At 40.0% G+C, this 26,381-nt stretch overlaps 2 protein-coding genes across 3 annotated transcripts; both read left to right on the plus strand.

Annotated features, from left to right (window-relative positions):
• The first annotated feature begins 2 nt into the window (after positions 1–2).
• On the plus strand, positions 3–10,462 carry LYAR (Ly1 antibody reactive). Its single transcript, XM_030450092.1, is given in 10 exon segments — positions 3–76; positions 1,068–1,254; positions 2,126–2,240; positions 4,811–4,918; positions 6,278–6,361; positions 7,156–7,477; positions 7,746–7,844; positions 8,764–8,820; positions 8,823–8,848; positions 9,153–10,462. Coding segments are annotated over 9 exon segments (1,068 nt in total). The 5' UTR covers positions 3–76; positions 1,068–1,132; the 3' UTR covers positions 9,288–10,462.
• A 9,012-nt stretch (positions 10,463–19,474) lies between these two features.
• TMEM128 (transmembrane protein 128) lies at positions 19,475–25,556 on the plus strand. 2 transcript variants are annotated; one of them, XM_030450258.1, is made up of 5 exons: positions 19,475–19,612; positions 21,163–21,304; positions 21,633–21,794; positions 22,289–22,397; positions 22,835–25,556. In XM_030450258.1, exons 1-4 carry the CDS (start codon positions 19,507–19,509, stop codon positions 22,386–22,388), a joined length of 510 nt encoding a protein of 169 aa, XP_030306118.1. In that variant the 5' UTR covers positions 19,475–19,506; the 3' UTR covers positions 22,389–22,397; positions 22,835–25,556. The 2 variants fall into 2 exon arrangements, with proteins under 2 accessions (XP_030306118.1, XP_030306119.1); XM_030450259.1 differs by having other exon boundaries at positions 19,475–19,600; positions 22,835–23,567.
• Positions 25,557–26,381: the final 825 nt, after the last annotated feature.

Consider the following 26,381-nt stretch of genomic DNA (forward strand, 5'->3'; position numbering starts at 1 on the left):
AGGCTGGGCAGGCGTGGAGCGGCGGGAGAGGCAGCGTGGGGAAGGTTGGAGGTGGAGGGGCTCGTAGTGGTGCCCGGTGAGGATCGGGGAGTGCCCGGTAAGGAGCCAGGATGCTCGGTAACGAGCGGGGGGTGCCCGGTGAGGATCGGGGGGTGCCCGGTGAGGATCGGGGGGTGCCCGGTAAGAATTGGGTGGTGTCCGGTAAGGAGCGTGAGTGCCCGGTAAGGATTGGGGGGTGTCCGGGAAGGAGCGGGAGTGCCGGTAGGGAGCCGGGGATGCTCAGTAAGGAGCCGAAGAGTGCCCGATGAAGAGCCGGGAGTGTCCAGTAAGGATCGGGGGGTGCCCGGTAAGGAGCTGGGGGTGCCCGGTAAGGAGCTGGGCAGCCGGTGGCCTTCCCGCCTTTCGCGTCCCGGCGTCCCCTCCCCTCTGGCGGCTCCTGCGCAGCGGCGCTGGGAAGCGGGGGGATGGGGAGGGACCGTGGCATGGAGGGTGAGAATGGGGGTATCGGGGCTTCCTCTTGTGCTGAAGGCTCAAGGGGCGAAGTGAGTTTGTAACCTTCTGAAGGGGGGAGTCAAAAGTCTTTCTGTTGGTGGGAGGAGAGATGCGGTGCTTCTCGGCCATCCAGGTGTTGCTTTGAAGCTGTAAATGTTGAGATGGTTGAATGACAGAATGTCAGGGGCTGGAAGGGACCTCCAGAAATGGTGTTGTCCAGTCCCTCTGTCAGAGCAGGAGAACCGGTGGCAGCCCCACAGGAACACATCCAGGTGGGTCAGGAAAACATCCAGAGATGGAGACTCCACAACCTCTCTGGGCAGCCTGGGCCAGGGCTCCCTCACCCTCACAATACAGAAGTTTCTCCTCAGAAACTTGCAAATCGGTATTAAGAAAAAAAAAAAAAATTGCACTGAAATGTTTTTCAGGCTCTGGGACAGGCTGGAGTCACCATCCCTGTAGGTATCTAAAACCTGTGGTGCTGAGGGGATGTGGTTTGATGGGGGGGCTTGGCATCATTGATGGTTGGACTTGATGATCTTAAAGAGCTTTTCTGCCATCTCTTCTATTTCCAGGGCTGTGCTTGTGTGGGGAAGGTTGGAGCCAGTTTCAGAGAAGCTGCTGAAGTCACTCACCCACCATGGTGGTTTTCACCTGCAACGCGTGCGGGGAATCGGTGAAGAAAGCACAGGTTGAAAAACATGTGAACATCTGCAGGAACTGCCAGTGCCTTTCTTGCATGGATTGTGGCAAGGATTTCTGGTAGGTAAAGGATGGGAAGCAGCCTTGCTCAGGCTGAGACAAATACAAGATGTTTCCTATGGTGTATCAGAATGAAATTGGGCATTTTCTGATGTTTGTGTGTAAAAATATATATGTATTCTTGTGTAATTTCAAGCTTAATCACCCAGATTTGAGCCTCAAGGACTACAGTAAACAGAATTGCAATTTCCTCTTTTATAGTTGTAAGTGATAGTGTTTTCAGCCTCTGATCATCAGCTGTAACTTTTTCTGCTGCTGCAGAAAGAGTGAGATTGGCAGTAATGTAAATTCTGAATTGTCAATTGTCAGAACTCACAAGAAAGCAGTGCTTTTGAAATATTAATGTCTGAATTTGCATGAGAAAATGGTGTTGTCCTCAAATAAGGATGATATTTCTCAATGCATTACTGACAAAAAATTAAGATTTATGTTAGTTACTCCTTTTTGTGATCACTTACAGACTGGACAGAACTACACTACCACATTGGTGTATCTATATGTAGGAATTAGGTTTTTGCAAGCATTTCTCACCTACTTTTCTAACTTTAAAATGCATCAGTGTGAGCATGTTAGTAGCTGAGCATACAAGTACAAACATGCATAAGTTATAGAGTCATTACCAACAGTAAAGACTCAGATCTGACCTTGCAAGTCAGGAATGGTCACTGTAGGCTGTAGCATGACAGAAATGTCAGCAATTTTATAACCAGGCATATTAAACTTTACTCGTGTCAAGTTTGCATGTACACAATATTAAGGTGTACATAATAGGTCCTGTAATCTGTTAATTCATGTTGTTGAATGCTTAAGTCTTGTGTGGTGTGAAGGACTGAAACTCTCCAGTGAACTTAAGTTAAAAATCTGTGTTCAGGGGTGAAGATTACAAGGAACATGTGAAGTGTGTAAGTGAGGACCAGAAGTATGGGGGAAAAGATTTTGAAGCCAAAACCACCAAAGGAGATGCTAAACAACAGGAGTGGATTCAGGTAAGATTTGTGCTCTGTAAAAATGTGATTAATAACCATTATTTGTAAGTAATTTAATTACAGACCCCCTGCATGCTCTGTTTTTACCAGTGTCCACAGCTTTCTTTTGGTAGTTCCTTGGTAGGTCTTTTGCTTATCCTGGTAAGAAATACACCTGTTGTTTTGAGTCTGTTTCCTCCTGGTTTGGCTGAATGTTCTCTAGCTCTTGTATACGAAGAGGCATTGATATTGTCCACCTTCTTCATGCCACATAGATGCTTTTGTAGCCCTCTTTCAGATGTCCCTCCCTCATTGTCTCAGTCTTTTCCAGTCTGAAAAGTCCTATACTGCTCAGTTGTTCTGTAAATTCAGTCCTTCCTCCTCTGAAGTCTTTCCAATTCTGCTTTCTCTTGGAGAATTGAGGTTACAAGAACTTGACACACTCCTCAAGATACAGGTGAACCATAGATATATTCTGTGTTGTAATGATGCTCTGTCCTTCTTCATCCTTTTTATTGCTTTTGGTAGATAATTTGCTTGTTTTTTTGACTGCTGCTGATCATTGTGCTGGCATTTTTATAGAACTGGCTGTTTTAACCCCAAGACATTGTGTCTCAGTTCCATTGATCAACTTAAAGGCCACCTTTATAGATGTGAAGTTAGGATTGCTTCTCCTGTGCATGGTTTGGGTTGGAAGGGACCTTAAAGCTCATCCAGTCCCAACCCCCTGCATGGGCAGGGACACCTCCCACCAGCCCAGGTTGCTCCAAGCCCCATCCAACCTGGACTTGGACACTGCCACAGCTTCCTTGGGCAACCTGGGCCAGGGGCTCAGCACCCTCAAAGTAAAGAAATTATTCCTAATGTCTGACCTAAATCTTCCCTCTTCAAATTTGAAACCATTTCACCTTGTCCTCTCATACAAATTATGTACACTGTTAATTATGTCCATTATTAATGTCAAGCATGCTGCTTTACATTAATTTATTTTTGACTTAATTCACCTTATTACCTAGTCACTCATTCTCTTAAAAACTTGCTGGAATTCTGCACAATCCTCATCTTGAAGAGGTTCACATCATTAGGAGAAATTTCCTGCCCTCTTAATGTCTGCAGTTCCCTTTCAAGTTTTAGGAAGAAACCATCAAAACGCATTTTTAAAACCAATTAGGTGTATCACAGAATCACAGAATTGGCTGGGCTGGAAGGGACCTCAGAGATCATCAAGTCCAACCCTTGATCCACTCCCGCTGCAGTTCCCAGCCCATGGCACTGAGTGCCACATCCAGGCTCTTTTGAAATATCTCCAGACACGGAGAATCCACTACTTCCCTGGGCAGCCCATTCCAATGCTTCATCACTCTCTCCGTAAAGAAATTCTTTCTAATCTCCAACCTAAACCTCCTCTGGCACAACTTGAGACCCTGCCCTCTTGTCTTGCTGAGAGTTGCCTGGGAAAAGAGCCCAACCCCCCCCCTGGCTCCAACCTCCTTTCAGGGAGTTGTAGAGAGTGATGAGGTCTCCCCTGAGCCTCCTCTTCTCCAGCCTCAACACCCCCAGCTCCCTCAGCCTCTCCTCATAGGGTTTGTGCTCGAGTCCCTTCACCAGCCTGGTTGCCCTCCTTTGGACCTGCTCCAGCACCTCGATATCCTTCCTGAGCTGAGGGGCCCAGGTCATCTTTATCCACAGATTTGTTGATTTCTATCTTGAATAGAAGACAGCCCAATAAGCTACCTGCATACTCAAGGGATATGAACAATCCGATTCAGCAGATGAATCTCATTGTTGAGATTCAACACTGGTTGAATACCTTGTTCTGAGGCAGTGTGATGTGAGTGCTGTTGCTTAGGAAAATGGTTTTCAGCACACAGAAAGGTGAGGGATTATTACAGACTGTTCTTCTCTGGTACATGAACAAAACCTTTCAGTAAACAAATTTTCAGAAGTACAGGAAGGCTTTCCAGTGACTACCTCTTTAAATAATGGGAAGCTCAGGGCATTTTTTTCCCCACAAGCAGCAGTGCTGTTCAATTAACTGCCCCAAGGCTCTTGCCCAACCTCCTCTGTTCTCTTGTGCTGGCACCTGGAGCATAGGATTATGCCTGAGCTCTTTTATGGACATTAATGATTGTTGGAACAGAAAAGAGATGTGTGTCAAACTGTGGCCTCAAACTTAGCTTGATTTTTCAGTTAGTGAAAACTCCAGAAGTTTGGAAGCTTTTCTTGATGGGGGTCTTTTTCATGCTGCAACAATCCCCTCTGTGATTGCTTCACTTCACAGTTGCTTCACAGTTGCTTCACTTTAAAAAAAAATCTATTACAGGTTGTAACTTGTACATGAAGAAGCACTGGTGAGCAGCCCTGCTTGCCTTTGTAGGTATAAGTATTTATAGATAACTTATCTCATGATCTACAATAAAACCAAAAATCAGTGTTTTGCCCACACATCCTGAGCCTTTTTTTTGAGCAGACTTTGCAGTTTATGGGTGCCAGGTGATTCTTGTCCATTGTGTTTCTGGTTTGCATACCTTGCTGCTGTTATTTGATGATTATGCTTCTCTGCTGAATTAATTCTGATTTTCTTCATTCAGAAAATTCATGAAGTGATGAAGAAGCCAAACATCAGCCCTAAAGTGCAGAACATTCTGGAGCAAATGCGTGTCTTTGATAACATTCCCAGAAAAAAAGTAAAGTTTCAGGTATGTTTTAACAGGGATTTGTACTCATCCATCCAGGCACTGAGCCTGAAAATAACCTTCCTTAGCTAGTGCCACTCTCTTTTAACCAAGCTGGCACAAATTGCTTATTTGGGCATTGGTAAAGGGATGGTGTGGCTGCTGAGTTTCTAACAGGCAATGGCTGCTTGCTTAAAAGAACTGTGTGCCATTTTCATTACCTCTTAAGTGATTCACTATGTTCTCTTTTAATACCTTTTTTAAAATTCTATTTGTAATTTCTATTGAATATCTAAATTCTTAGACATTTAAAGGGTTCTCACATCTGTGGCTTTGATGGTGAGATGGTGTTTTGAGAACTTGCCTGTTGCTCAGTGTTCTGACAGAATCTCCCTCACTGCATCCTTCACTACACATCATAGCCAAAGCCAATTCCAAATGTTTTATATGGGATCATTAACAGAGTTACTGACAGGCTGGACATCTTCTTCTTTTAAGTCTTTCTGTGCCTCCGATTGCAAGGCTGAGAGAAGATCATGATTGCTTCCAAAGCATTGTGATGGAATCTCATGGAGTGGCAGTCAAACTGGTGCTATCAAGTTGAGGATTAGAACACTTTTCCACAGCACTGATATTCTAAGCAGGGAAAGTGATATTGCCAAGAAGCCTCTTTCTTTCTTTTTGGTAGAATATGTTGCAGTAGGAGATAAAAAGTTTTAGCAGCTCATTCTTCCAGTTACTTTCCTGGGATTTTTGTTACAATGCAAGAATCTTCATGTCAGGTTTTACTTAGAATTCCACATTTTTGAAGGTTGATCTGTTGCTGATAGTTTGAGCATCTTACAAGTAGAAGGTTACTGCTTTGGTTTTTATTTAGAGCAGGAACTCCTGGAATAGCCCCAACAGCTTTCAAATGTTTCCATTGAGATACTTTGCTGAAATTTCACTTTTTTTTCTAATAAACCAAAGTATCCAACTAGGAGTGTGACCATCTATCTGTCCAGTGCAAACATAATACCAGGTGCTTATTTTTTTAACTCATGGGATCAGTCAGGAGGTTTGGTAGGACATGAACATAACCAGCTGCTTTTAAAAGGTTGAAAATTATATTTTCTATATATTTACCTCTTTTGGGTTGCTGTTGGTGAGGTGACTGAGGGGCAGGGCATAGCCCTGTGAGAGCACACAGGCAACTGTATGCAAAACAACTGAGCCTGGAGGCTGAAGAGATTCAGGCAGTGTGAAGTGCTCACCAATTCTTAACCAGAAGAACTTAATAGATTCTTAAATGACAAATTAAAAGAGAACCAAATATGTAGCAATCAAGAAAAAAAATCAGAGATGTGCTGTTTCAGTTACTGCTGGTTTTTTTTTCCTGCACAGAACTGGATGAAGAACAGTTTGAGAATTACTGACAGCACCTTGCAAGACCAGGTGTGGGATATTTTCTCTGAAGCAACCAGAAATGTAAGTTAAATTGGAGTTAAATTACAACATTGTACAACTGGAATGAAGCACAAAGGAAGTTCTGAAGCAGTGACATTACTCTTTACAAAAACACATTGGTATAAAGTTGCTTCTATAAACATGTTTTGTCTTTTTAAATAGCCACATCCCAAATTATTTTGTAATTTATGATTTAAATTTCAGTACTTGTATTTACCTTATAATTATTAAAACTAAAGTGTAATTTAAATATAAAAATGTTAATTGATACATTGTTTTTTCTGCCAGAAAATTACTGTAAGCCCAAGAACATTAAAAGAAAACCAGAAATGGTGAGAAAAGTACAATTAAAGGAACCAGCAGTGCCTCTGTTGGCACCATGCAGGAATAGTTTGTTGACCTGTATCCCAAGACAGGGAACTGAGGTTGTTACTCAAGGGCTGTAGGTTTTGTATCTTCCTGTAACGTGCTGTATTTTTGTCTGCAGAAATTGGACTTCTCTCTCCCTTAATTACATTTAGCAAACGTGTTAAAAAAAAAAGACATAGACAATTCAGAAATTCAAAGAGAAATTATATATGTGATGAGACAACATTTCTTCTGTGATAAGGAAAATAGCATTTAGGCTGTTGAGTTAAAAGAAAAAATAATTCACAGTATTTAGTGCTGTTTCTCAGGTAACTGATGGCACCACATGTGAACAATTTAATTGGATTCAGGGTATTAGTGTTGTTCATAAGTGGTGCAGCAGAGAATAGCTGCAATGTCAAAAAAGACATGTAAAAAAATATTAATAATCTGTCCTTCAACAGAAGGTTTCAAGTGAAAAAGAACAAAGCAAACCTCAGCAGCAGCAGCAAGAGGAGCAGTCAGCAGAAACTGGGGAGAATGGAATCACAGATGATAAAATTGAGAAGAAAAAGAATAAGAGGGAACGAAAAGAAGAGAGACAAAAGAATAAAAAGAAGGAGAAAAAAGACCTGAAACTGGAAGACCAGTCAGAAGTAAAAAAGGGTAAAAAGTCAAAAAAAGAAAAGGAGAGCTTGGAGAATGAATTTGAAGTAAATGGCAATGGCTACCAGAGTGAAAGAGAAGAGGAAGCAAAAGTGAAGAAACGCAAACAGAAACATGCAGAAGGTATCCACCCTACACCTGATATTCCTGTTTTCAAGATGCTTTTTCTCAGTGCTTTACAGGTCAATAATCTAAGTAGAATGTTTTAAATAGTAAGTTATCCATACAACTTAAATTATTTTTAACACTGTGGTTGCACAGTCCTCTTATAAAATCTTAACCTCTTAGCAGATACAAACTTGTGTTACAAGAAGAGGAATTTTCAGCCACATCAGAACTTTTCTTCTACTTTTAAACTTTTTTGTGTCTGTTTATCCAATTCCATCTCTAGAAGAACCTCATATCACAACGAAGAGAAGGAAAACTGAGAACATTTCAGAAGACATGGAAACAGAAAATACCAGTGGCAATGAAGAAAATGTGGGAGCAGGTAAAGGGATCCTTAAAATGGGGAATTTATTAGTTAATTAGAGGTCTCTCCCCTGCTGCTGGGCATGTGTCAGCACAGAGGAAAAAAAATAATAGTTCTCTTACATCTCTTTTTATCTTTAAATCCCCGTTTTTGCTTATTGAATCATATATTGGACTTTAGCTGTGTTTGGCCTAAGTTTATGCTTAGATAAACCTAATTGCTCCTATCATCCAACACTGTTACTGTTGGGGAATGTCTGTTTATCTACCTGGAATTGTCACTAACCAGTTAATAACCTCTGAATTGGTAATGTGAGAAATTCACTACCTGTGCTCTGAGGGTGAGGGTTAGGGGATCTTCCCAACAATTCCTGCTACCTAGATGAGTTGCTACTTCACAGCTGATGCCAAGTGAGTTACCTAAAAGCAATCCTGACCCTGGCACTTCAAGCAGGAAGTTGTTTCTTTCATCTCTACCCTGGCACAACCTTCACCAACAGCCTACCTGACCTTAGGCTGGAGACACTGTGCTCTTGTGGGGTCAGTGGGATAACCATGAGGTGTAGCTGAGCTGGTTCCAAAATTTGGAGGTGGAAGGCTGGTTCTTACTGGAGAGGACCACCTGGAAATACCAATTTTTTCAAATATTGTACAATTATTGTGTGATTATAATAAAATGTGTATAAAATAATATAATAAAATTTATTTAATAATAGAATAAAATGTATGTAATGATATAATAAAATGTATGTAATGATATAATGAAATTTATATAATAATATAATAAAATTTACATAATAATATAATAAAATTTATATAATAATATAATAAAATTTACATAACATAATAAAATTAATTATATATAGTAGATATAATGATTAGAATAAAATCTTACACAATAAAATTTATACAATAATGTACACCCGATTATTTTCTAGGTAAATTCAACTGGAAGGGAACCATCAAAGCAGTTCTGAAACAGGCTCCAGACAATGAAATTCAATTAAAAAATTAAGAAAAAAGGTACTGTACAACATGGGGTTTTTTTTTTCAGTCTCCTTTGATCTTGTGATTTTCTGGGTGTGATGTTAAAGGTCGTAAAATCCCAGCTCACATTAGCAAAAAGAGTTTGACATTTAGCAGAGTATGAATTGACAGAATGTCACCTCAAGGCCATGTTCTTTATTGCTTACTGGACTACAAAAGAAATCCAGAATAATTGCAGGATTGATTGCCTGCTGCTTTTAACAAGAGTTACATGAAGGGATTATTGCCCAAAGTGGAATCCTCTTTCCTAACTCAAAATTGTTCTCTTGTCTTTCTGTAGGTTATAGCCCAGTATTATGCAGTAGCTGGTGAAAATCACAGATCAGAAGAGGATATTAGAGTCATATTTAACAAGAAAGTGAATAACAACCCCAAATTTAAAGTTTTGAAGGACAAAGTTAAACTCCTGAAGTAAGAGTTTCTATGCTTTTCATAACCTGTGCATTTTAACCTTGCAGACTGAGTCAAATGCTTCATCAGCTGCATAAATATACATTGCTCTCCATTTAAATTGAGTATGGGAGAGCAGAATTTAACTTTTAAGAGTAGATTCCTCCTCCTTTTCTAGATTTATCAGAGGAAAAATTTCAGATATTTTATTTTTTTTGTTTTATGGAAAATTTATATTTTTTTGTACAAGCCTCCTGTAATAAAATTCTTGACTAAAGTTATGGGATAATTTTATTGTATATATTGTTTATATATAATTATATATCCTGCTATATATAATTATATATAATTTAAAGGCATGAATGTTTATCAGGACCTGGGTTGTGTGGCTTTTTGCAGAAGCTATTTTAAGAGCAAAATAGGATTTTAGTATTAAAAAACAACCATGGAATAAGTCTTTTATGCTAAAATTCAGAGTGGTGTGAGTGATACACCCTTTATGCAATATCCTTAGTGTGTGCATGCTTGAATAACCTGTTAATTTTGTGTTGTGAAATGCATAATTATCTGTCAGATTTATCTATGTAGTAATGCACATGCAGTGAAAATTCATGAAGATTACTGAGTTACTGATTTTTATTGAATGTTTTCATCAGTAATGCAACTGGCTTCTCTATCAGTGCTCACACGGGCTAAAAATAGATTAAATAAATTTCTTTAAAACACCACCTTAAAATTCTGTCCACTTGGATTGTGTAATAAAATCCACACAAATTATATAAAAATGGAGAGGCTGCTGCATTGCAGTCACCAAAACAGTTCAGGCAGGGCAGAAATCTTGCATGTAAGAGACAGAGTTGCCAGGGGAAAGTTGCTTGAAGTTTATAGGGTTTTAATAAAATGCAAACACTTTGAGACAGGAAGCTTCCTACCATGAAGTAATTTGTTAAAAACAATACTAGAAAGCCAGTGAAATTTTCTTGTAGTAGATAGAACAGTATTTTGGAAAACTGCATCATGATTTGGAGTAAACACACTTTTCTAGAACTGAATAATTAAAAAACCTGAATTCATAGAAATATTGAATGTATTAAAAGTATAAATGTGAAACAATTTGCTGTCTGATACACCAAGTCAAGTCTTTCTGAGTACATACTTGTTTATTATAAAAGTTGTTATAAAAATACTTAATAAATTTAAGATCTCTTCAGTAAGTGTTGTTAATATATGAAAATGGATTTGGAGACAGAAAAAAAATTATTTACAGACACGGACAAACAAAGAGAAGTTCTTTGAACATGTTTCAAAAGCTTGGATTTCTTTGGTTTTTAATTTAGGAAAGGACATAAAGAGTACATCCTTTCCACTGAAATTATTGTAATCTTTAGTTTCATTTATAGTGTTACAGTAAGATCCTAAATCATTTTCTTACACTTCACAGAAGTGTTGCAAGTTGCCTTTCACAGCTTGGAAGAAGTTTCTGCTCATGAAAACATCTGATCTGTAGAGAAAGAAGCTGATTTATATCAGGTGGATAGAATTTAAAAAAAAAAACACTTTGATATTACACAACATTTCCCTTTTTTTCAGGATGATAACCAGCTATTTAATTGGTTCATGTCACTGAAAAGTTTGAAGGGCTGATACTCAGAGTTTACTTCAGTGATTGCTGAGGATTAAAGCTGAAAATAAGGAATAGCAGTTGACCCTTTTTTTTTTTTTTTCCTTCACTGACTTGTGATTTTTAACAGTTCAAAACCACAACTTCCCCTGTGCAGTGCCATGGCTGCACTTACACATCTTATTCTTCCCCTCTCTATGTAGAGGGCAAAGCAGCACCAACTGCCATTCAATTTTTCCTAATAATTTGGCATAGAGTAAATAATAATTACTGAAAAATTAGTGCAAGAGAATGCTTGCAGACAGCTTTATTTAGCTTTAATACAAATTGACAAATAAATGCAGATTTTTTTATTTTCCACAAATGCTCTATTTAGCAGTCATTATTAATGTCACTGTGAGCTGCTGAGAAACCTTCAGATGTTTTCTTGATTTTTCTCAACAGCATAACAAATCTCCAATAATAATAATTATGCCTTATTGCTAAAATGAGAATTTCCCTTTCTAAAATAAGTGTCTTGGGAATCCAGTGTCTTGGTGGCACGGAGGGAGAGGGGGGCAGGAAGGAGTATTGTAAATTAGGAAGTTTTTCAGAGTTGGTGGCTTTCTTGAGAAGTACAGCACAAGCATTTAAGCATGGGGTTTAATTACTGAAAGAAAGAAAGCTTCAAAGGGCAGCTGCTGACTTGTTGTGCCCAGGCCTCCCCTGTACTGGTGCATGAGAGGAGTTTACTCTTTCTGCCAGTGAAAACCAATCCTCCCACTGATTGCATCAGAACAAGGGAGTCAGGCCCTGACATGAGGAAGGGGCTCAGTGCTGATGACCACAAGATACAGAGACCCAATGCATGGATTCATTCAGAAATTTTAAAGGAAATGAGAGGAAATTCATAGAATCCTAGAATTGGCTGGGTTGGAAGGGACCTCAGAGATCATCAAGTCCAACCCTTGATCCACTCCCGCTGCAGTTCCCAGCCCATGGCACTCAGTGCCACATCCAGGCTCTTTGGAAATATCTCCAGACACGGAGAATCCACTACTTCCCTGGGCAGCCCATTCCAATGCCTGATCACCCTCTCCAGAAAGAAATTCTTTCTCATCTCCAACCTAAACCTCCCCTGGCACAACTTGAGACCCTGCCCTCTTGTCTTGCTGAGAGTTGCCTGGGAAAAGAGCCCAACCCCCCCCTGGCTCCAACCTCCTTTCAGGGAGTTGTAGAGAGTGATGCGGTCTCCCCTGAGCCTCCTCTTCTCCAGCCTCAACACCCCCAGCTCCCTCAGCCCTTCCTCACAGGAATTCTGCTGAATCCCTTCACAGCCTCCTTGCTCTTCTCTGGACCTGCTCCAGCACCTCAATCTCCTGCCTGAGCTGAGGGGCCCAGAACTGGACACAGGACTCAAGCTGTGGCCTCACCAGGGCTGAGCACAGGGGCAGAATCCCTTCCCTGGACCTGCTGGCCACGCTGTTCCTGATCCAGCCCAGGATGCCATTGGCCTTCTTGGCCACCTGGGCACACTGCTGGCTCCTGTTCAGCTTCCTGTCAATCCAGACTCCCAGGTCCCTTTCTGCCTGGCTGCTCTCAAGCCACTCTGTCCCCAGCCTGTAGCGCTGCATGGGGTTGCTGTGGCCAAATTAATTTTTTTTCTGCAAGATAAGAAAAAAAAAAAAAAAAAAAGGCATTTTATTCTGTGCATTGAGCTGTGTTCACAGGATAGAAGATAGCCAATATATTCAGCGTTTATCCCCTTCTTCTTCAGTTTAGCTTTTATGAAAAAACCAAAAGGAAGTCCTCAAAGTTGTTTTTCTGCTCTGTCAGCTTAAAAGGCAGCAAATCAAGTTCTCATCAGTACTTTTATCAGAAGTGCTCTCTTATATTGGATTCTAAATCTCTCTTGGACTAGAGGGAAGTTTAGTAACAGCTGTTCTCTGCACTGGTTAAGACAAAACTCTCACACCTGTAACCTCCTGCTTTTCTTTGCACCTCCTAAGATCCAATTCCCTCGGGGTTGTGTCCTCATGTTTTCACCCTCTCACAGGTAAAGGGAGGAAAAACCTCCAACCTTTTTGCTTTGACTGGGCTTTTGTCCTGTAGGAGTACAATTACAGGCCTTAGTCTGTTCTCAAACACATCTTCATCTGATTTTTAACTTACCCTTCCTGCTTACATTTATTCTAGAAGACTTAAAATCATCCAGTCTCAACCAGACTGTGCTTTGTTCTCATTAGAACTTTTGGATAGAAACAGCCCTTGCTACTCTATATATATTGCAGCAGCATTAAATAACTTCCTACAGAAGCAGTTTTTCAGGTCCTGAAATGAACAGAAAAACAGAAATTGTGTCTCTGTGCCTACCCATCAAATTAATATTCTCAAGCTTTTAGGTGGAATGCATTACTACCAAATTAGTATCAAAATTCTAATTGGGGTTTAATCACAGAGTCAAGCTCAACCCTCACATCTATTTGTTTTATTAGAAAGTGCAACATATTGAGCTCTTTCACTCAGGCAGCATGAAATCTTTCTCAAAGTATTCAGGTCACTACATCTCATTTAAGTGACAAACAATGAAAAATAGCACCAGAATTTTGCCTGCATTGCTCAAAACATGAGTGTTCCACTCTTGTTCTGCTCTCTGCTGTAGCCTTGTAATGAACTCTTGTGATCCAGCCATTAATGTATAAATACAAAGTATACTTCCATACATTTGCTTTTCTGCCCTTCTGATGGCCTTTGATTTCCAGGAGTACACAGCTACTGACACTGGACAGTATCCCCCTGCATGACAAAACTTCATGGGTTTTTGTGGATGATACAGAACCAGCATTTTCTCCCAGACTTGTGTTTCTGACCCATAAAACAAGTGCTTCACTCACTTTATGCCTGCATCTCTGCCCTGCTCTTCTAAATCAATGGCCACTATAAAAACTTTTACTGAATTCTAGACATGAAGGATGCTGAGAGGGCTTTATTGATTTTTTTTTTCCATCTCTTCTTTCTACCATTTACTATAAGACATTTTATGGGCTGTTTGTTCCTACAATTTCCTTGTCTTACACCATAAATGTGTTTCCTCTTCTTGCTGCTACAGTTCTGTCTCACCTACTTTGGAAAGTTCAGCTTTTTTGGTCAGCTTTCAGAACTTAAGTTGTTTCTGAAGTTAGCACTGGACAAGTTTTCTATGAGAAGAAAAAAGATGATCTCAGACTGTGCTCTTAAAGGCTTGTTCATGTTAAGCAGATTAGCCAAAAGAGTAACAGGAACTGAACAATCATCCTACAGCTGAAATTTCAAATACAGGTATTCAGATTCCACACCAGCAAACACTTTTCCTCCCTCACTCTGAAAGTACAGCACTCTGACAGTGTTCCCTCTAACTCTGTCCAGTTACAAAACCAGATCAATATATATGAAAAATTGACCCTACAGGATACGTAAGTGGTAATGGACTGTGAAGAGTTATGGTAAAGAAAACCTGCTTATAAATGAAGAGCTGAATGAAGTCTTTAAGAAGTTTATTTTTTTCAAGAATCTACAGAAAAGTTATCCAGGCAAACAGCATGAGCTGAGTTCCACACTATACATATATAAATATATATATATATACATACATCAGGGAGATGTTGTGTGCTGAACACAATGAAAATTCCCTTTATTTTCCAATCCTGTAACAGTGAGGTCTCTGTGCCCAAGAAGCTTTGTCCCTGCAGTTAAATCACAGGCAGTAAGGACACCAGACCACTGCAATACTCCTGTAGAGCAAATGTTGGTGAACAATAAACTTGAGTGCCCATTCCCACAGTTGGTGCAGTTCCTGTGTGAATCATAGAATCATAGAATTGGCTGGGTTGGAAGGGACCTCAGAGATCATCAAGTCCAACCCTTGATCCACTCCCGCTGCAGTTCCCAGCCCATGGCACTCAGTGCCACATCCAGGCTCTTTGGAAATATCTCCAGACACGGAGAATCCACTACTTCCCTGGGCAGCCCATTCCAATGCCTGATCACCCTCTCCAGAAAGAAATTCTTTCTCATCTCCAACCTAAACCTCCCCTGGCACAACTTGAGACCCTGCCCTCTTGTCTTGCTGAGAGTTGCCTGGGAAAAGAGCCCAACCCCCCCCTGGCTCCAACCTCCTTTCAGGGAGTTGGAGAGAGTGATGAGGTCTCCCCTGAGCCTCCTCTTCTCCAGCCTCAACACCCCCAGCTCCCTCAGCCCTTCCTCACAGGAATTCTGCTGGATCCCTTCACAGCCTCCTTGCTCTTCTCTGGACCTGCTCCAGCACCTCAATCTCCTGCCTGAGCTGAGGGGCCCAGAACTGGACACAGGACTCAAGCTGTGGCCTCACCAGGGGCCAGATTTGTCATCAGATTTGTCATCTTCATTATTTGAAAAAAACCAAACAAAATAACAACCTTTAGGATGTTTCTTTCAAGATGAAATTCTTGTCATATTGTCACAGGTTGCATGGACTGTTTCCTCAGGGAGGAAATCAGTAATCCCCATGTTCCCCTGCTCCCCCTCTCACATCTGGACATTTGTTTTTGCCTTTCCTCCACCCGCCCCAGATTTTTGCAGGCTTTTAAAACCAGATCAAATCCACCAACTGAGAGGTATTATATACCACTGCTAAGGACTGAGTAGGTAAGAACAATTATAGCTGGAGTATTGCTGCCAAGTGCTTTGTGTCATTAAACTGTAGTCCTAGGAAAACATTTTGAGAGCCATTGTACTCCCTAAGAAAGTCTGCATAGTTAAGTGAAACCAAACTCAGTAAATTCTTTAGTGCAGGGAGTAGGAAGACTTACTTACCAACTTCAGGGAGAATGGTTTATCCAGATTTATTTCAAGGGGTTTCTTTTCATGTTTGAAGATCTAAGCTGGAATTAAGAATCTTCTCATTCTATATTCTTGATGCTGATTACAGCAAAAGACAAGAGGCAAAAATCAAAGCTACCTAACATTTTTTTATCAGGACAACTGAAATAATCTCCCATCAAATAGAAACTTCAGATTAAAGTTGTGTTCTGGACCAAGCTACCTTTTTTTGTTTTTTTTTTTTTTTTTAATTTGCAGACAACTTTCAAGGTGAAAAATAACATTCCTACATAAATCAGATGACAATACATGGTGCATACTTCTTTTATTCTTTTAGAAGCCTTCTTCACCTTTTTAACTGCCTTTATCTTACCTGCTTTCTTTTCCTTCATGAAGTTAAACCACTTGAATGCTTACATATAGTGCATTCTTGGTATCAAACACACTATTATATGTTTTGTCTCCTTCCCCAAGGGTCACCCCAGGGCTGCACTGCAATTTAATACTCACGTGAGAATTCACCTGGAGTTCAGTTGTTTGTATATGAATCCCATTCAGAGTTGATTCAGTTTTAACCTTCAGTTGTTTTTCAGATCTGCATTAAGTTATTCATAGCCAGTGCTTTTAAGTTCTTTGCTGATTCTGTCCATTGTACTGAATTTAAAGCAATTAAAAGAATGCCAGATGAAAGCAAGAGAACTGTAGTGTTATTGAAAGGCTTTGTTCTTACCTGGATGAGTTAGGCAATGTATTTATTTCTACATGTGGTGTACAGGAGGAGAGACAATGCTTTATTCCAAGAAAAACATTTAGAAAGGATTGGGAATCACTACCCCTCCAACCCCTTTACTCCTGATAGTAGAAGATAAGCAGCACATTACTACTCACTTTATTACTAGTTCAAGCACAGAGTATATTGCACAAAAATTCCTCAAGTTGAAGATAATGCCTATACCTTATCCAACTTAATTCAGCTAAAAGTGAACATATGGAGAGAGGAGCTGGCTCTACTTAGATAAGAAATGAAGAAAATTCCAATCAGATTTCTGTGAACAGATAACATTTGGGCTAATATAGATATTGACTTCTGTAATGGGGAAAAAAAGTTACAAGTGTTTGCTAGAATGCTAAAAAACTAGTTTTATTTCCTAAAAGTGAGAATTTAACTGGGAAGTCTAATTCTTGCAGTTCTATGTACCCAGTCAAGGAACATAAAAAGCTAGTACTTGCACATGTCATAAAGAATTACCTGCAAATAAACACAAAACCAACTAATCAGTAAACAGTAAATATTCAGCAAGCAACAAGAACATGTATTCCAAAATATCCAACTAGATTGCAAAACCTGAGTATTAAAAACATTCAAGTAACTTAAAAGGTGCTCAAGTCAGATTCTGAAAATGTGGGAAAATTCACATTACGTGAGAACCCAGGCATACAGTTAACAAAAAAAACACCCCAAAACATTGCAAACTCTACCTTTTCCTTCACAGAATCTTCAAGTTCACAAATTCCTTTCACAGACTGTTAGCTAAATTTATCAGATGAAACACCATATTTTAAAATACTTCTTAACATTTCTGCAGGAGTCTTAACATTAACTTGCAAGAATTACTTATCAGTAACAGGCCCCTTGTTCAGAGGCTTTGTTAATGATGTTGTTTTTGTTGTAACAGCCTCAGTTCAGCTCCTGATCCCTGTCTCCTCTTTAACAGATTAATAACTTCTGAATCAGAGAATTTCTGTAAAAAGATCCCAGCAAACATCTCAGCTCTACAAACACAGAACATGAGTGGACTCAGTTAAGGTCAATACAGAATCAGGGAAGGGAAGCTCTGGTTTCAGCTCTTAGCACAAGTTTACCCCTGTGAGTAAACAGAAGCATTCAGTTTAACAACACTAACAGATCTCAACCTTTTCAAGCATACATATTATTTATATTTCATTCAAAGGTATTTCCTGTCAATAGGTTTTGCAAAGAAAGCACACGGAGATTTCCTTTGTTTCTTATTTGAATCACTAGCATGAAAGTGAAGGCTGAGGTAATCATTTAACTGAAAGAAAATAAAACAAAGAAACCTCTATTTCATTGCTAAGAAAGCAGAGCTCAGAAGCTCCCATGAGCTGTTAACTTCAAAATATTCAACAGAAATAAATAAAAAATAGTCCCTGTAGCCACTAAATACTATCATGTGGTTGACCCTTATGTGAGACACGTTCTAAGGCTGGGAACACAATTTATTTTTTTTGCTTAAAAACAGTGGAGGTCAGAGCAAGTCTAGCTGGTACCCTAATGAGTTCCTACCAATTGGTTTCTCCCTATTATTTTTAAAGGTTTACTGATAAAATGCATAATTATTTATCCACACCCCACATTATCCACACCATACATTTTTGATTTTCCTCTTTTCTCAGCATGAGAGAACTCAGAGAAAATATCTGGAATCTTAGACATTGGAATAAGCTGTTTACGGTGTGTTTAAGGGTCACTTAGATGTGGTGTTTGGGTGTATGGTTTAGGGGAGAACTTCATAGAGTAGGGATGATGGTTGGACTCGATGATCCCAAGGATCTTATTCCAACTTGAAATATTTTATGATTCTATCTTCAAGGCTTTTATGTTGATGCTGCACAACATGAAAGCAATGCACATGTAAAGTTAGAATTTGACACATACACACAGCTTTCATGCAAAATAATTTGTCCTTTAAGAGGAAAAGTATAAGCAGGTTACTAAACATTGTTTTTAAATGTTCATGTATATACAGCTCAAAGGACTATAAATTTGTCTTTGGTAAGTAAAACCCACACACTGATTTTTAATTTTTTTTTTCCTCAAGCCACCTTAATAATGATCTGAGGTTTTATTGAATAATTCTGCATTTAATTACCTGCCTACAGACAGGTACTTCCATTCTGCACTCAGTGGGACTTTTCTCTTAAGGAATGTTATGCCACACAGGAGTTTGTCTAAGAAAGGATTTGCAAGTGCCACACGTATCATCTAAGTAGCCTAAAAAAAAAAAGTTAGAAAAAAAGATTCAATTTTAATAGCACTGTTATTTAAAGAACACACCCCAAAAGATTACAGGATTTGATTTCGATCAGACCCATGATAAACCTCACAATATCATTTAGTGGTTGAGTTTGCCCACATGAAGCGTTATAACCTATGACATTTCAGAAGAATTCAGCTATTGAACTTAGCCCATTTTACCATTTTATCACTTTATTTAACACCTAGTTTGTCTTGTAAATACGGTTTTTTTGTTATGAGCCGCAGTACCCAGTGTTACAGGACGTTTCTCCTCAGAGCTTTTATTTGACTCCTGTCCAAACCATTGCTCCGTGTCACAACAACTGAGCCTTTCCTCACAGCTCTCCTCAGGAGCATCCCACCTGCAAACCGTGAAGAGCAAAGCATCGAGATGGACGCCGTTTCCCTGTTTTTCTTCAACTATTATAACAAAACCGTCCACACTCCGCCATCTGGTTTTACATCACACTGGTCACTGTTTTAGGTGGGGGGGTCGGTACCGTTCACAGCCTCACCACTTGCTGCTGCGGAACCGCTTCGCCACCCGGGCACCGCGGCGGGAGACGAGCCGCTCAGACTCCCTTTTCCGACCCTCGGCAACTCGCTGGACATTGCTTAAAGCCGTCCCCATGCTCGTTCCCCTTTCCTTCCCCTCACACATGGCCGCCTCCCCTCACGGCAACCCCTGTAACAGCCATAGCTGCCGCCGCGCTGCCGCCCTCCCCGGTCCTTCCCGCCCCCGCCTCGGCGTCACTGCCGGAGCGGCCCAAGATGGAGGCGGGCGGTATCGGCAAGGAGGCGCTCCCCAGGCTCCGGCGACCTTTGCGGCGAGAAGCTGAGCCCCGCAACCTGCCTTCGGGGGACGGTGGGGCAGCGGGTGGGTGGTGGCGGAGCCGCCGGTGGGAGGGGAGCGGAGAGAAGGCTGGGTGAGGCGGGGGAGGGAGGGACAGAAATGCACGGGTTTGGGGAGGGGGACGGGTGCTGCTCAAGGAGGGAGTGAGAAGGGACCTGGGAGTGGGGGTAAAGGGGAATTGTGCAGCCGATGGGATACGGATTGCATGCAGCCCGCTGTGTGGGGCACAGGATGGGCACAGAGTGGCTGAAAGGGAGCTGGGAGCTGGGATTGACGGGAAGCTGAACATGAGCCAGCAGTGTGCCCAGGTGGCCAAGAAGGCCAATGGCATCCTGGGCTGGCTCAGGAACAGCGTGGCCAGCAGGTCCAGGGAAGGGATTCTGCCCCTGTGCTCAGCCCTGGGGAGGCCACAGCTTGAGTCCTGTGTCCAGTTCTGGGCCCCTCAGCTCAGGCAGGAGATTGAGGTGCTGGAGCAGGTCCAGAGAAGAGCAAGGAGGCTGTGAAGGGATCCAGCAGAATTCCTGTGAGGAAGGGCTGAGGGAGCTGGGGGTGTTGAGGCTGGAGAAGAGGAGGCTCAGGGGAGACCTCATCACTCTCTGCAACTCCCTGAAAGGAGGTTGGAGCCAGGGGGGGGTCGGGCTCTTCTCCACCAGTCAGACAAGAGGTCATGGGCTTAAGCTCTGCCGGGGGGGGTTAGGTTGGATATGAGGAAGAAATTCCTTACAGAGAGGGTGATCAGGCATTGGAATGGGCTGCCCAGGGAAGTAGTGGATTCTCCGTGTCTGGAGATATTTCAGAAGAGCCTGGATGTGGCACTGAGTGCCATGGGCTGGGAACTGCAGTGGGAGTGGATCAAGGGTTGGACTTGGTGATCTCAGAGGCCCTTTCCAACCCATCTGATTCTGTTATTCTATTGAGCAACCTGGTTACCATGTACTTGGTTACACACACAAAAAAGCTTTCTAATCTGCTCTGTCTGTTGTCTTGCTTTCTCATATGGTGGTGAGGAAAAAAAAAAATTTTCTGCATAATGAAAGTTTTAGTTTACCTGCTGAAGGTGTGCAGTGTGAATCAAGCTAGCTCCTGAAACTGCAGTTGCAAATCTCCTGCAGTTTGGTGAAAGACAACTATTTATGCCTGAAATCAGTTTGCAAATATCAACATTAACATAAAAGGATACAAAGAAATCAGTAGGTGGAAAAGGATACAAAGAAATTAGTAACTGGAAATACCAAGCTGATTTTCTGTATGCTAGGTTAATGAAAGTGCTTTGATGACAGCAGGAGGTTTTAATCAGTAAAATAACCCTTAAAAATCTACTCAGTTCTTAATTTCCTAGAAGTGTACACAGTCACATTATGTGCTGATTGTTACTGCTTTATTTTTTTATCAAAGGGTACCTTGCTCAGTCTGTTTTATCTCAGGAACTGTGTAGTGCTTTTTAGAATACTCCCTCTGTGATATTGTGTATCTCCAAAGGTAAATAATTAAAAGAATAAAGCATCATGCTATACATAGAATCATACTCCATGTATTGTTTGGATTTAGTGCTAGAATTATTTTCTTATTTGCAGAAGAGTCTACAGCTGTAGAGAAGAAGAAAAAGCCTCTTAACAGACTCAATGTGCACTCAGCCTTCTGGATTTTGTCATCAATTGCTGTGACATACTACTTTGATTTTTTCAAAACTGTTAAAGAAACTATTCAAGCAGATAGGTAAGGTACCTGTTCTTACAAATGAAGCTGTATTTCCATCTTGCAATGCTATTCAGTTTGTTACATCTGAACACTGTATTTTAAATCTTGGATAAACGAGATCTGCAGTAGGAACAGAGTAAGCATTGCAACATTAAACTTAAGTAATTATGCTTATTAGACAGCTTTAGAAGGGCAAAAGCGTTTTTAAAAGTAATTTAAGCAAAAAGCTTCAGGATCTCTAGGCTGATACAGATAATTTTTTTGGAAATACTGTTTGCTTTGTCTGTAGACTAGAATAATGTTCAAAATGCAGTATGATTTGGCTTAACATGATTTCTCCCCACAGCTGGTGGTTTGCCTCTGGCAGTTGTTTATTTGCTGCATGTTTATCTGTGGCCTTTTACTGCATTCTGTATCTTGAGTGGTATTGTGGAATTGAGGACTATGATGCCCAGTATCCAGCTCTGATTCCTATCACAACAGCTACATTTATTGCAGCAGCAATCTGGTAAGTCTGAACACCTTACACAAACTTCTGCCAAACCTCTGCAAGTCTAGCTGTGTTGTTTGGCTCATTTTATAATTTCTGTAATACTTCTAATTATATTTATTGGTAACAGTATCAGATTTTTACTTTGTATGCCCCTGGTAAAATCAAGAGTAGTTAATTTTCAGCTGCTTCATAAACAGAGATTCTGAAAGTAAGAAGTACCTTTATCCCTGATGGGACATGAGTGGCCTTGCTCAGTGTAAAATCTGCAGCAGCTACTTAAGTTCTGGGATGAGTTATCAGTAAAGAGTGGAGTAAATTAGCAATTTACTAAGTATGTGCTGGGGTCTTTTCATTTTATTTTCTCTCAAGTTGCAAAGAAACAGGTATTTTTCCAGGCTGAATCATATAAATCTCATTTCCTCTTGTGCCATCTTTTCTTTGTGTGACTGACTGCTGTTTCCATGGACTAACAATTGAATTTACAGAAAACTTCCTACTTTTATTCCCAGTTTCAACGTTGCCTTGTGGCCTGTCTGGTCCTTTATGACACCTTTGTTGCTCTTCATTCAGTTTATGGGTGTTGTGATGCTGGTGTCACTGCTGGGATAAGTCCTTCAGGTAAATCATTGAATTGTTAAAGCCTATAAAATGATTTATCTTGTTGCATGAACTGCTTTGTTAGACATTTAAGGATTGTAAGGCCACGTAAGGATTCCTCTCTATGTTCTAGAATACTGACATTTTGTGGCATATAGAGTAACAGAACATGCAAGTATCCTAAGGAAAAAGATGTTCTATTTCTCTTTAATATTCCATTCTAAACAGTGACAAGAAGCAACTGGGGAGAATGGATGGGTTTCAGGAGTACAGGACAGATACCTGCAGCTTTTACCCAGACTGGGAGGACTTCTTAGTGAAGTTGCTTGACATGATAGTAAAGGGGAGAAGATATTAACATCCATATGCAACTGTCTTCTCTATTTATTTTTTTTTTAAATTCTAACTCTTTGTTTTATTTTTGTCTTTATGCTGTTTCCATTTCCTGTGATGAACAGTCCATCTGCTATCTGGAAAACTGCAGGATATCAGAAGTTCTTTGTTCTTCTTAAAACACCACCTTTGAAAAGCAGAACCAGATATTTGCTTGGTGTGAAAAATTCATTCTCAGAACCTGCCATGTTCTGGGGTTCTCACATCCTACAGAAATGAATCCTGTGAAACAGAAAACCCTTAAGAAAGACATGAGAGAGCTCTCAGGAAGTGATGTCCCCTGTATCACAGGGGTCAACATCAGCCACTGAAGTGACTCCTTCTTTACCTCTTGTCTACTTCTCAAGGGAATGTGGAGAAGCCTGGTTGGTTTTGCTTCCCATCACAAATCTTTTCCAGTGAGGGAGTCCCCCAGCATTTTTATGAGTGTGGGAACAAGAATGAGACAGTGCTGGATTTTGAGTGAAGCCTCTGCAGTGCCAAACTAGTAGGCAAAAAAATATCTAATGTCTGGAACAGTGAAACACAGCTTTTGTTTGCATATACAAACTGAAACTTGTGTTGCAACTTCTTCACTGCTTTCTAGATACCAAGAAACCTGATTTTTTTTTTAGGAGGTCATAAGTTTAGGAGGTCATACTCTGACAACTCCCATGGACTTCTGAAAAATACAACTCTTACTTCAGAATCTCTTTATTATGGGAGCTGCAGTCACACTGGTTAATGCCAGCTTCAAATAATGTTTATTTTTCTTGTCATTAGCTAAATTCTGTGTGAGCACAGGGAGGATGTGAGGAACAAACATGGCATTAGCAGAATTAACCAACCATTCTGGATTAATTTGTAGGAAGTAAGAATTACAAGTGAATTACAGATATCCTGAATCTTATGAAACCATTTTGGTTTTCTACATGAACAGCCAAGGAAATTCTGTTATAGAGAATTTATTAATTGTGTATCAGGCCAAATAGTTAATGAATGCATAATTAGAGCCATAATTTTATTTGGTGATGCCAAATCATTAAGTAATCAATATCAAATTAGTACAAGATATAGCTTGTAAAATATGTACAACCACACAGCATTTTTGTTAAAGTTGGATTTGTTTTTTTAGCTTCATGTGAAGGACTCAAGTGCTCTGCTGCAAAGCAGGTGTCAGTTTTCTTACATTCCAATGCTTTTATTTCCAATAATGAAGTTTGTTCTGATACTGTAATTCTTAGACTACCTGATTTATAAATCAAATGGAAATAACCACAGGTCAGCCAGTGTCTGGGGAAAGGTAACTGGTTTGTGAATAATTAAAAGGGAGATAGTTTTTGTAAAGCTTTTATTAATATTTCAATATAAAGCAGATAGATAATAAGGCAGTTATGTAATCCTAAATCTTACCTGGGGACTCATGGTCCTGCTCAAACAGGTTGCTTGGTTTGAAAGTAATTGATTCAAGTGTTGTGGGGTTTTAATACTATATTCTTTCCATTTGAACTGACACCTGGAATCTGTTTGCACTTAGAGATCATAGAATAGAACCATACAATAGTTTTGGTTGGAAAAGACCTATGAGATCACCAGTCCAACCATTAACCTGAGGTACTGCCAAATCCACCACTAAACCATGTTCCCAAGCACCACATCTACATCTCTTTTAAATACCTCCAAGGATGGTGACTCAGCCACTTCTCTGGGCCACCTGTGGACACAAGAGACATTTCTTGAGCTGTGAAGTTTCTAATGTTGTTACCATGTAGGAAATAGTGCCTGATCTCTTGACTTCAGATCTGCTAGTGTTTGAAAACAAAAAGATAAGGATCAGGGTTATCAGGATACATCACTGTTAGTTTGGCAGTGCCATCAGTGAAATAAATAGGTTTTATTTGTGCTGGTACAGTTTGTCTACAGCCAAACGTGGATGATCAAGCTCTGAATAACCAGCAGTGTAATGAAAAATATTAATATCAAACAAGACATTAAGAGCACAAAGTAAATTCCTTTGATATTTCAGTATTCAGGATGTTTTTCTTTTGTAAATTAACTTTTCATTCTTAGCAGTGCCTGTTAATGAAGCTGCCATTTTTCTTCCTCCACAAAGCAGAGATTGATACTAATTTAAATGCCATTATTTATACACAGTTGGGAAAATAAAATAAAACTGTTCATCTTGCTGAGATACTGATATATCTGGGAATCTGGACACTAATGAATTGCTAGAGCATTTTGTATGGATCCTTGTGTAGAAACTGGGTGCTGAAACTTGTTAAAATTTGCTCCTTGTGACTATTGCTTGAAGTCTGGATATTTGAGGAGTCTGTTCTTCATTTGACTTTCAAATTGACACCACTGCTGAATCCACAGCACATTAAATGTCAAGTAATGAAAAAGACATTGTCTTGAGCTGCTGCTGTTTCATTAAGGAAAAGAAGTTTGTGTTGGTACACAATGCAAAGGATCAGTCTAACCAAAATAAAGTACATATAGCTCTGAGGTTAAGCAGCTTGTAGAGGAAGTTATCAGCTTGATTTGTTTAAATGTACTATTAACATTTTCCAAAACCATTTGTACTTCATATCTTTAGAGGATAAGTTGATTATCTTCTGGTTTAACAAGTTTTAACAATTTTATGTCTGCATACACTGGTACATATGAGTAACTTTGTTTATTATGATGTTTAAAATGCATTGCTGCTCAGGGATGGTGATTATTACTGTATTTTTATTTGTCAACTATATTAATGCTCCAGGTGTTTTAAGTTGCCTTGTAGTCTTGAATTAAAGCTACTACTTGCTACATATTTTTTTCCCAGACGTGTTCTTCTGGTTATCTAATGAACTTTTTATACAAAGTGTTCTATTATTGTTCAGTACTAATTGTTTAACAGTCTTGGAGACTGTCAGCCCATTATTTTGCCTAGAAAATAGATATGTATGTAGATTTAAAAACTGTTTTGACTTGGAGAATGTTTCTCTTTCATGCCCCCTCAGCTGGGTTTATTGAAGGTGTAAAACCATTTGGAGAGCTATTTGCTCTCTCACTACTTTGATGTCTTTTTCTGAAAATCCCAGGTAAATATCCTCATTGTCCAAAAATCCTGCAGTCTTTCAGCAACAATTCTGAGTTACATGTTCAAAAGGAAGTAGTGGTGGTAAGAAATTAAAGCAATATTTGCTGTAATTAGCAAGCTGGCAAAATGCTGCTGCTCCTTCCAGTTCTGTAAACTCTTTGGTTTTGTTATTTTGCTTACCACCTTAAGACAAGAGCTTGGAAAGAGGTTTCTTAACAGTTTCCTGAGGTCAAAACCCCTCCCTCTACCAAAGCTCAAATGGATTACCTTGCTACAAACCACCACAGCTATTTTCTGTATCCATTCACGTTAAATTCACCTGAGGAAAATGTGTACAAGCACCAAAGAGCTTTTCTTTACAGGTGACAAGAGATTCTCTGGAATAATCTTGAAATAAAGTAGTGCAGACAGGGAAGATTATTTATCACAGTTACCCATAGAAGCTGTAGAAAAGGAAAGCATCTTCCTTAGATATTTTTAAAGGTTATGTTACATAAGATAAAATTAAGATTTCACATTTCCATGAACTTGAGGTTCTGATGGATGTAGGT

Source organism: Calypte anna, chromosome 4A (genome assembly GCF_003957555.1).
Source record: "Calypte anna isolate BGI_N300 chromosome 4A, bCalAnn1_v1.p, whole genome shotgun sequence".
Classification (NCBI taxonomy): domain Eukaryota; kingdom Metazoa; phylum Chordata; class Aves; order Apodiformes; family Trochilidae; genus Calypte; species Calypte anna.